Source organism: Pteropus alecto, unplaced genomic scaffold, assembly GCF_000325575.1.
Source record: "Pteropus alecto unplaced genomic scaffold, ASM32557v1 scaffold7, whole genome shotgun sequence".
NCBI lineage: Eukaryota > Metazoa > Chordata > Mammalia > Chiroptera > Pteropodidae > Pteropus > Pteropus alecto.
The window spans coordinates 55,147,863-55,159,727 of NW_006494614.1; the positions used below are offsets into that span (position 1 = coordinate 55,147,863).

The following is an 11,865-nucleotide window of genomic DNA, read 5'->3' on the forward strand; positions in this document are numbered from 1 at the left end:
GTGTCAGGAACAGGGGGACAGAGACCTATATATTTATTTCTTATTATTTCACAGGCGGTATGAAGACATGGGAAATTAGTCAAGAAAGGTAACTATACTAAGTGCTAACATTTTATTAAGCTATCTATATTCTGGCTACTATGTCCTACTTTATAGAACCTTCATTATAACCTTATGATGTAGATACTATTATTATCCCATTTTACAGATGGGGAAAAGGAGGAATGAAAGTATTAGGTTAACTAGCCTAAGATTATATAGCTAATAAATGACAGAGATGGGCTCTGAACCCAGGCGGTTTGTCTGCCCCTCATGAGATGGTCTCATCATTAATGGTCTTTTTATTTTGAAGGTTCTTAGGTAGAAAGTTGGAGACATTGGTAGAAAGATCCTCTTCTATCTCTTCATCTTGGATTTGGCTATCTCAAAGGAGTATCTGAGATAAGGTAGGTGGTCCAAGTTTATAGCATGTAAGAACCTTCATTATAACAGTTCCAAACATTCTGATCTTCCACATATAATCTGAGGTTTGGAGGACAGACCTGCTAATGGCTGGTAGACTAAACTCAGGTATTTCAAGTTGGGTAGAGATCCTTCTGGAGAGGATATTCTACCTTCCTATAGTAGAGAAAAGTGAATTGAAGCTCTGAAAAGTAGAATGAGTATTGGTGGCATTCAGCACTTGATGTCAGTTGTTGTGGCTTTTGTTTTTTGTTTCCTATGACCCTTTTCTGAAAATGACAATAGAAAAAAAGACATTTTACAATAAAACTCCCATTAATTAAGCACTGCCAGGCGTTATTCTAAGTGTGTGTGTGTGTGTGTGTGTGTGTGTGTGTGTGTGTGTGTGTGTGTATTAATTTAATCCTCACAGTAACCCTAGGAGAGAGGTACAATTAATATATTTTACATATGGGGACATTAAAGCACAAAGGTTATTATATAACTTGCTTACAGCGTTACAGTAAATTAGTGAGGAAGCTAAGTGAAGCTGGAAAGAACTACAATAAGTAGAAAACAGATAGTTAAAAATTAGTGCTTCTGACCGACCTACTGTGTGACAAAAAGACCCGATCTGGATCGGGACCTGGATTCTGCCACCAAATCTTAGTGCCAGTGTAAAGATTTGGGGTTGGTCATTCTGGGCAATTTCCTCAAGTACAACATGGAGATAATACCTACCTTATAGAGTTTTTGTAAGGATCTTGTGAAATGATGACTGTAAAAGCCCACTGTGAGAAACAACTCCTAGGACTGGATTCGGAAATCTGGGATCCGGAATACTAACCCCAACAGGTTCTCCCGGAAACCCGCGCAGAGCCCTCTGGGACTTGTAGTCTTGTACCGGCTCCTGCTCTCCTTTCCCCTTAATTGGGGAGGCTGGTAGTAAGCCCCGGAAGTACTCGTCTCCTGAGAGGCGTGCTGGTTAGGGATGGGGGTCAGAGGTCACCGGGGCAGAAGGCGTTCCTGCCGCTAGCGAAGTCGCTATGTAGTGGGGTGGCCGGAGCCCTCCTGGCAGTTCTGGAAGGATCTTGGGCTCCACTAGCATAGTGGCCCCAGGACTTCTAGTTGCCGGCCCCTGGTCCCTGCCGGCTAAGCGGAGCCGCCGCCGCCATGTTTGGCTGCTTGGTGGCGGGAAGGCTGGTGAGGATGGGGCTGGGTGCTATCAGGAAGCGGGTAGGACACCGAGGGCAGAGCTCCGGGAAGAGGATGGTGCTTTGGTTCGAGGGATGCGGGGAAAACCCTCCACCCCCACTTCCCTTGTCTACTTTCCAGCTGAGAGTGTGGAGGTGGAGAGGGACGCTGGGGTGTTCGTTCTCCTTTGCCCCCAGCTCATCTGTTCGGAGTCATTTGAGTAGTTACATTAGCTGCCGTTTATCTAGTGTGTATTATATACTAGGCAGTGCACGCCTTTTGTCTCTTTCTCGATATTTCATCCTACTATCTTGAGTTAGTTGGCACCTCACATTTAACCCTCACAACTTCAGATGGTTATCATTCGATCCATTTTGCAGTTGAACTGAAGCTCAGTCGACACTATAAGTACTCTCCTAAGCTAGCTCATATAGTGAGTTAGATATAAATTTGGCATTTGAATCTGGTCTGTAGCGTACTGTTTCTCAAAGATTAAGGTGTTCGGGCAATGTGTATCTGCTGGGTCCTTTTGGAAGGGCCCTACTAAAAATGTGCTTAACGTTAATTTTAAGTTGACTGATAGAAACGCCTGAAACTTGTTTGACCATATCTAAGATGACACTTGAAGAATGTGAGCAGCGAGTTTCTTTATTGGTCAGAAAGATGATAACCTTCCTTGCCGGATTACTATAATTAAAGGAGATCAGCACTTGGAATTGTTCAAGAATAATCTGGAAGGTGAATTTTGCTTGCTTCCTTAGAAGCCATTTAGAAATCCATTTCAGACCTGACTTCTTTCACATGGATTTCTTTTTCTTTTTTCTCTCTGCTTTGTTAAATGTGGCAGCCCCCTTGTTGAATGATTTTTATAAGTTTTTGATAATGCGCTTTCCGTACACAATTCTAAGGAATCACAAAGATAAATTGGAGACACTGGCCTCATAAAGTTTATCGTTTGTCTCTTGAATGACTGGGAGGCCCCTTTTGGTAATGGTGAAAATTCCTAATACTGATGAAATAATTTTGAGTTGTCCTTGCTCTCCATAGAAAAAAGGATCAGCCTGGGATGAGTGTGGGTCGGATTAATAAGTGTCATTAATGAGTGACATTTAAAACGTGTGTGTTTTCTTAAAGAATAAAAAACACTAAATGGAATCCATGTATATCTCATATTGACTAATTTGGAAGGAAGTTTAGATATAGTGATACCTGTATTTATCTAAAGCCTAATTTTAGTAATAGATATTCATTACTAAGAACTGCTTCAAGAGAAGACTTTTTTGGGGTGTTAAACTCTTTAATTCTGGGTTAGAACACGTTAATCAAAATGAAGGGCAGATAGACCTAGCAACATCTCAAAGCTTAACAACATTATTCTCTTCCTAGAAAACTCCACTTATCTAAAGTTATGACCTCAATTTTCATTCCTTGAACATTTTTTTCTTAAAAGCTATACCTTTTTTCTTAAGATTAGGAATTAGAGTGTCATAATGCAGATTTACAGACTGGTGCCTTATACAGAGTTGACATTTAAGAAGTATTTACTTTGCCATGTGATTATTTAAGATTTGTAAATGCCATAATTTTATGTGCCTTTTCAGATTATGTACATGCCAAAACCTGTGAAATTGAATTTAATACTAATATTTGTGTTCTTCCTTTGTTCCTCTATATTAAACCAGAGGGTTTTTAATTGGGTTGGAAAATTTCAGAAGAGAGAATCAGCTTGACTTTATGAACACTTATCCTTGGTCTCTTGGGAACAAATTTAGGGCAGTTGATATTACTTTATCACTAATACATAAATTCAGTTTCATAGCAGTATATTTTTCTTAAGTGACTTTGTATTAGTTGATAGGATATTATAGAGGAAGAAAGTAAGCATTTTAGTAACAATCAACAAATATTAGGAAAGGAAAAGTTACATTCTAGGTAATAAGAATTGACTATTTTGAGTCTCCAAATACACTGGTAGTATTTCAGATTTGGTGGTTTGGTAACTAGAGAGGCAACAGTAATTAAAAAACAAAGCCAAAAATTCTCATGGAAGATAAGCTCTTGACAGCCTATTGACCATAGAGCACTCAGAATTGATACCTTTTTGCTAATGAATGTGGTATAGCCATTATCAATTATTTTCTAAAAGTGTAAAAAGGAATTTTGATGCAAGTAGATTTCTCAAACTTCAAAATGAGATGATTTCACTTTATAGCTTGTTCAGTTCTAGAACAGAAAATTAGATTATCAAACGAGTCAAGAGGAAACTTTTAAAAGTTCCCACTTAGTACATTGAAGGTAGAATTTTTACATCTTATGTAGAGTCTGTTCTCATTATTTGCAGTAATTATGTTCTGTAAAGTCGCTGGGAACACTGAATTGGTAAATACTGAATCGTTGCCCCTAAGGGAAATACAGGGTTAGGTTCCTGCAAGCTTCTGATCGCATTTTTAAATCAGCCGATAGCACTGTAACTCATGTCTGAACGAAACTTAATATAACACCTATGTTCTCAATAAGGCACATAATAGCCTTGGGCTTAGGAACACTAGCCAGCATTTTAGCTTAGCCATTTTAAACAGTCAAATCACCAACAAAAAATACAGACAAACACGGCACTAAATAGACTGTGAAAAGGATACTTGTTTACAGTATGAGAGCTGAAACAAGAAGGCACAGTGTAGCTTTGTTCCACTTCAGCTGGGAACATGGGCATCAGGCAACTCATTTTTTTGCTGCTTTGAAAGTGCAATGAATAATGATTTGGGGGTTACAGATATATTTTAGTGAGTAAGCAAATGAGCAAATATGGAATCTGCAAATAATGAAGGTCAACTATAATTACTTTTGGATTGCTTACCAGTGTTAATTGCCTGAGGTTCTTTACCTTCAGATTAGAAGATCAAGGTTTTGTGGTGTATTTTGAACAACCTTTCATTTTTTTATAGCATTCCAAAACTGTAGTTTACTTATGTAAGTAAAATCCTTGCAGGGCACTTCTGAAATAATTTAGTTATATTTTAAAAGATTAATTAAATCATTTTAAGGCTATAATTTTTGGATTCCCTATTCTAAATAATTTTTTAAGTTTTTAATTACAGTTGACCTACAATATTATGTTAGTTTCAGGTGTATAAGAAAGTGATTGGACATTTATTTAATTTATGAAGTGATTCCTCTAATAAGTCTAGTACCCATCTGACACCATACATAGTTATTACAATATTATGGACTGTATTTCCTTTGCTGTACTTTACAGTCCCTATTTTTATAAGATTCCCTATTAACACTTGTATAGTTGGTAATTCCATAACTAAAATATCAGGTTAGCCCAACATTATACTTGTTATAATGACTGTAATTGACTCTACTTAGAAACAGCATGTAGCAATACTCTAAGGGTTACAAAAAGTAGTCAAACTACTGAACTAAGATGGGTTTCTTATTTTCTAGGTGCAAACAGCTGCACATCAAGTGGCAGAAGATAAATTTGTTTTTGACTTGCCTGATTATGAAAATATCAACCATGTTGTAGTTTTTATGCTGGGAACAATTCCATTTCCTGAGGGAATGGGAGGATCTGTCTACTTTTCCTATCCTGATTCGAATGGAATGCCAGTATGGCAACTCCTAGGATTTGTCACAAATGGGAAACCAAGTGCGATCTTCAAAATTTCAGGTCTTAAATCTGGTAAGAATAATAAAATAGTTTCATAATTAAACTGGTTTTTATATAACAGAATAGTGGCTTTTTAAAACTTTTTGTTTTTCTGGTTGCTAAAGTAATATATAACATTTTTAAAAGAATTAGATGATACTAAAACATTTCAGAAATACTAAGTGAAAGACCTCCTTAGCTCCTCATACTCCCATCCTCTGCCCCTAGAGAAAACCACTCCCTGTTCTCTTCGTATGGTATATACCTTTGTAAAGGGATTTTTCTGAATTAGTGGGTATTTTAAAATAACGAGAAGAATCTTCTCATAATTTGTAATATGTACATCTAAGTTTTAAATAAACAGATAACCAAGTAGACTTATATAGGAAATAAAATGAGAGTTCTTTTTTCCTATAAAGATTTTTGAACATTTAGATTTGATTACCTCTTCAGTGTTCTGTTGTTTGTATTGACATTGGCAGATGTTAGACCTTACATAGACATAATCCTTGTTTTGATGCTTTGAGTTATCTTGTAAAGAAATATGAGAATGAAGCTAGGTACCATTTACTCTCATTGAATCTCTGGTTCTCCTTGAAAATCTAAATGAAAACAGACATGAATATGTTTAGAATGTAAATATACATTCTCTTAGAGATTGTAGACTATGAAGAAAAATTATATTTAGACAAATATTTATATATTTAACAAGCATTTGAGTATCTGCTGTGGAGATTTAAAGATAATGATTAAATTCTTGCCTGAGATAACTCATATTCTTATAATTCTGATAATTCTGTAGAACATTAATTAGAAGGGTATAAAGTAATAATGGATGTTTATACAAACTGCTTAGAATAGGAAAGGAAGCAATTAACTCTTAATTAGATTGGGAAAAGTTTCCTGGAAAAGGTGATATTAGGACATCTTGAGAAGATTAGTAGTTAGCCTTTTGAGAGGCCTGTTGGGGCCTTCTTTTCTAGGTAGAAGAAATATGGGTATAATGATGAAAGTTTGAAAGTGTGGTGTGCTCAGAATGGCACAAGGCAGGGTATATATAATGGTAAGATAGGCAGGCATGGATCATAAAAAGCTTTGTATGTCACACTGACTCATTCGAATTTAATAGATCACAATTTTTAACATGTTTAGATCACAGACCTACTTGAAAGTATTATAAAAAGTATGTGTAACATAATATAAACATAGAGTAAACACAATGTAAAAGCTTAACAATTTGTAAGTACTCTGAATCTCATTCATGTAACTTTCCCCAAAAAGAACTGTTCCTGTCAGTATAGAGGAGCCAGTAAACAATTTTAGGTAGGGGAATGACATCAAATTTTTTTAGTCTGAGGACTATGTGAAGAACTGGAGCAGTTCTGGGCAGATGATGGACTGGTTAGCTGCTATTATTTTGTGTAGTTGGAATTCTATGGGAAGAAATGGGAGAGAGCAATATTTAAATTAAAAACTGTTTAGAGTTGATGATAAATACTAATCTCTAGATTAAGAAGCAGGACGGATCTCTAGGGTCTTTCTCAATGAGATTATTTTTTATCCCTAAGGCATAACAAGCAGCATCATCTGGGAACTTGTTGGAAATGTATATTCTTGATAGGACCCTAGACAATACTGAATCAAACTGGATGGAGACCAATAGTTTGTATTTAAATAAGTTTCTTAAGTATTTGTGTTGCATGTTAAACTTTGAGAACCACTGCCCTAGTAGGGCATTTATTGTATGTAGTGAATTAATGTCAATCTCAAATCACTTTTTTTTTTTCGCTGTGGCTGTGCCTAAGAATACTAAATAGATAATCTATAAGTAGAAAAGATATAAATAGACAATTCAATACATTCTAATGAAAATACTGGGCATAAATTATAAAGAGAAAGTAATAAAGGAACCAAGGAGAGAAGGACAAGTCATTTATACCTGAACAGCAATTAGCTTAGCAGATATAAGAGAAGACAAGTCATTTATACCTGAACAGCAGTTAGCTTAGCAGATATATCAAGAACATGAATAGAGGTCAAAAATCAATAGATTAATATCTTCAAAGTACCAAGGAAAAATAAAATAACTGAAAACTGTCATTTTGAAATGAAGGAGAAATAAAACTATTTTCAGATGGAGGTAGACTTTACCATTACTGAAATAATTACTAAAAGTACTTGTACTTAGAGGAGGAAATTGACTCAAGAATGCAGAAGATGCAAGACACAAAGTTAGCAAAGAAAGTGGTAAACATGTAGACAAATTGGGACAACCTGATTTTATAAAACAACATAATAAATAACTTAAATGCACAAGAATTAAATGCCGTACTAGAAAACAGTACATATGACAGGAAGGGTAGTGATCTGAGTTAAAGATTTCTGAGGTCCTATTGTTGAGAAAAAGAATAGTAATGTTGATTCTACTTTCAAGTAGTCCTGTTAGAATTTTAAGGAAAACTAAAAAAAAAGTGGGGGACGCATAGTATATTAAAAACAAAATAAGGAAATAATTTCAACTATATCAGTTATCAAAACAAATGTAAACAGAGTAAACTATCAGAGAAAACATTGGAGACCACAGGATGAATTTTTTTTTTTAAGTCAGCAAACAAATATTTATATTTTTGTTTTTGAGTAATGGGTCTAAAATATTGTAACACAAGGAACCAAAAAAAAAAAATCTGTCATAGGTATATTAATCTTAAGAAAACTTAGACTAAGGCAAAAGCGTTATTAAAGATTAAGGGATTTATTCACTAGGAATGAGTTAATTCACTAAGAAGACTTAAATATTTCTAGGAAAAGGTAAATGTTATGAATTTGTGTGTATATAACTTCAAATATGTGAAGAAAAAATATTGACAAATATAAATGGACAGCCTTAATATTTTAATATATCTCTCAACATATCAGTAAATCTTAGTGAAGGAAGATTTGAATAAAAATTAACAAGCTTGAGCTAATGGAACCCTGCAACTAATTATTAGGTCATATACATTTTTAAGATCATACACATACACAGAACATTTGTTAAATTTCATCACTTACCAAGTCACAAAGCAAGCTGCAGCAAATGGTAGACAATATATAACTCAATGCAATGTAATTAAAAATCAAAAGAAAAAACCTTGTCATGTTTAGAAATTAATAAATATTTTAATTCATGAGTCATAGAAGAAATGATTATGGGAATTAAACTTCTACAGAAACCAAAACCAAATAAAACATCACATATCAAACTTTTTGAATGCAGGTAAAGTAGTACTAAAGAGTTTAATAGACTTAAATGCATATATGTGAAAAGAGAGCTTGAAATGAGTGAGCTAAATATTTAACATAAGCAACCCAAGAAAGTAGAAGAAAATGATAATTCTAAGAACAAATTAATGATAGCAAAGAAACAGAGGGTAATGAAATAAAAATCCGATTCTTTGAAAAGACATAAGATAATGAGCCACTGAAAAGATGTATTAGAGAAAAAGAAGGCACAAATAATGTTATTAAAAATTTAAAAATGGAAACGTAATTATAAATACAGTAGAGATTAACGTTTATGAGGAATTTTTTGCCACTACATTTGAGAATGACAGGAACAGATGAAATTGGCTATTTTCTAGAAAAATATCTTAAAACTGACTCAAGAATAAATTAAAATCCTGAATAGATATAATGTCAATAAAGATTTAAAATAAGTAGTTAAAAATACACCTCTCTCTTCCATGTGTAACTATCAGGCCCAGATAATTTTACAAAGTTCAACTAAACTTTTATGAAACAAATTGTTCTTATCTGTCAGAAAATAGGAAAAGAGGCAGAATTACACAGTTTATATTTTGAAGCTATATAACCTTCATATCAAAAAGGACAAGGCCAATATGAGAGAAGAAATTGGCCTAAGCCACCTTTTTTTATTTTGAATTTTTACATCTGTATACATAAAAAAGTTACAAAGTAGATTCAACAAGGTATATTATTTTAAAAAACTTTATTGAAAAAATTCAAGCATATATAAAAGAAGACCAAGTAGAATATTGAACCTCTCTTTACTCATCACCCAGCTTCAAAAATGGCCTACTCATGGATAATATTATTTCATTTATATTCCCACTCATTTCTCCCTGATAGTATTTGGAAGTAGATTCCAGAATCACCACATGTAATTTGTAAATATGTTAATGTCTATAAAAGGCAAGGTCTTTTTTTAAAAAACGATAAAAACTGTCATCACAAAACCAAATGATAATTTCTTAATATTGAATATCTAATAAGTGTTCTGATTTCCAGAGGTCTCAGAAGTTTTGTTTATATATTATAAAGTGTTTAAATACTTTCAATCAGCATCTATGTAAGGTCCTTACATTCCAATTGGTTGATAGCTCTCTCAAGTGTCATTTATAAAAATCGAAGATTTAGTGTATTCTCTGTTCTCTATTTTCAGTAAATTAATTGGATTTAGAGATTTGATCAGATTTTATTTGAATTCATTTTTAAAATTTTTTGGCAGGATTATTATAGGCAGTGGTACGTTTTTTTGATTCAGAAGTACCTATATATATTTCTCTCTGTGAAATTAGCAGCCATTCATATACAGTGCCTAGATTTGTTAATTCAGTAAGGGTTGAACATGAGAATCTAATTCTATCATTTCATTTATGAGCTGTAAAGACCAATTGCATATCTACTATTTGGTTACCCAGGGATTGAATCATTAGGAAAGGCAGGATAAATGCTTGAATCTTTCTCTTTATATACCAATGTTCAAAAAAATGAGTTGATCCCTAACAATCCTCAGAAGTAATAAAAAAATTTTATGAAGAATTATAAAATCATGGATATCTTTGTGTGTATTTATTTACATGTATATGTTCTAACCATTGGTGTACTGTCAGGATACACTGGACCAAATTTTAATTTTTCACTTTCTTTTTTAGGCAGATACTGATATTTCATGACTTTTATCACGTCTTAGGAAATTTTAAAGAACAGAGAAAATTAACCTTTTTTTGGTTAATTAGCAATTTTAACAGCTTGATTGAGTTATATTGACATATAATAAACTGCACATATTTAAAGTGTACAGTTTGAAAATTTTGATATATGTATGTACCTGTAAAACCCTCACCACAATCAAGATAATGAACATATCCATCACCCTTAAACATTTCCTAGTGCTTTTGCAATTCCCTTTCCTATCTTCTCCCCACCCTAGGCAACTACTGGTCTACTGTCTATCGCTATAAAAATACTTTGAATTTTCTACAGTTTTATCTAAATGAAATCATACAGTATGTACTCTTTTTTTGCCTGGCTGCTTTCACTCAGTATAATTATTTTTAGTGTCATTCATGTTGTGTAGTGTATATGTGTAATTCCTTTTTATTGATAGGTAGTTTTCTATTGTTTGGATATACCACAATTTGTTTATTCACCTTTTTGGTGTTTATTCACATTTTAGGTTGTTCTAGTTTTGGTTCATAAAATCTGCTAGGACCATCTGTGTTCAAGTCTTTATATGGACATACTCTTTCGTTTCTCTTAGCTAAATACCTAGGAGTGCAGTGGCTGGGTCATATGGTATTTGTATGTTAGACTTTTTTAGAAAATGCCAAACTGTTTTGCTACTAGTAGTGTATTAGCTGGATCATATGGCACTTGTATGTTTAACTTTTCAAGAAACTGCCAAACTAATTTGCAATGCGGTAGTTCTATTTTACATTTCAACCAGTAATATATGAAAGTTCTAGTTCCCTCCATGACCTTGCCAATACTTGGTATGGTCAGTTTTAGGGATTCTAATAGGTGTGTATTGGTATCCAGTTGTGTTAAATTTGCCCTTCCCTAATGACTAATGATATTGAACATTTTTTCCACGTGCTTATTTGCTCTTGATATATCTTCCTTCGTGAAGTGTCTGTTCAGATCTTTTGCTACTTTTTAAATTGGGTTGTTTTCTTATTATTACGTTTTGAAAGTTCTGTATATATTCTCAATAAAGTTGTAAGATGTGACTTGAAAAGATTTTTTTTCTAGTCTTTGGCTTGTCTTTTAACAGTGTCTTTTGTAGAGAGCAGAAGTTTTTGGTTTTGATGAAGCCCAGTTTTTCAGTTTGTTTTTCTGGATTGTGCTTTTGGGTGTTGTGGCTAGGAAATTTTTGCCTAATGCAGGATCACAAAGGTTTGTTTTATAGTTTCAGATTTTACATTTATATCTGGAATCCAATTTCACGTTTTTGTATTTAGTGCAAAGTATGAATTGAAGTTCAATTTTATTTTTTTTCTGCAAATGGATATCAAACTGTTCAATACCATTTGTTGAAAGGAGGAACTGATGACACATTTTTCTGCATCCCATTATCAAGCATATTCACTTGGAAGCTCTTAAACTGCTCCATTTTAAAGTAAAATATAAACATATACAGATAAGTATTTATATGAATATTTATGTATTGACTTAAAAAGGAAAGAAACAAATAGATGTTATGGTATTTTTTTTTAACAAATTACTAGTTGAAAAACATGCTAGAAGATTAGATGGATACTGGTAAATATAGTAATGAGCAATACAGAAAAAAG

At 33.4% G+C, this 11,865-nt stretch overlaps 1 protein-coding gene across 2 annotated transcripts in view; it reads left to right on the plus strand.

The window, feature by feature from the left end:
• Positions 1-1,391: 1,391 nt before the first annotated feature.
• HIKESHI (Hikeshi, heat shock protein nuclear import factor) overlaps positions 1,392-11,865 on the plus strand; it is a 33,218-nt gene continuing 22,744 nt past the window's right edge. The window contains exons 1-2 of one of the 2 annotated variants that reach the window (XM_006926692.2): positions 1,392-1,644; positions 5,086-5,323. In XM_006926692.2, the coding sequence (XP_006926754.1) occupies positions 1,615-1,644; positions 5,086-5,323 (268 nt within the window). In that variant the 5' untranslated portion in view covers positions 1,392-1,614. The remainder of the gene's footprint in view (positions 1,645-5,085; positions 5,324-11,865) is intronic. The other variant, XM_015600645.2, reaches the window with a different exon arrangement.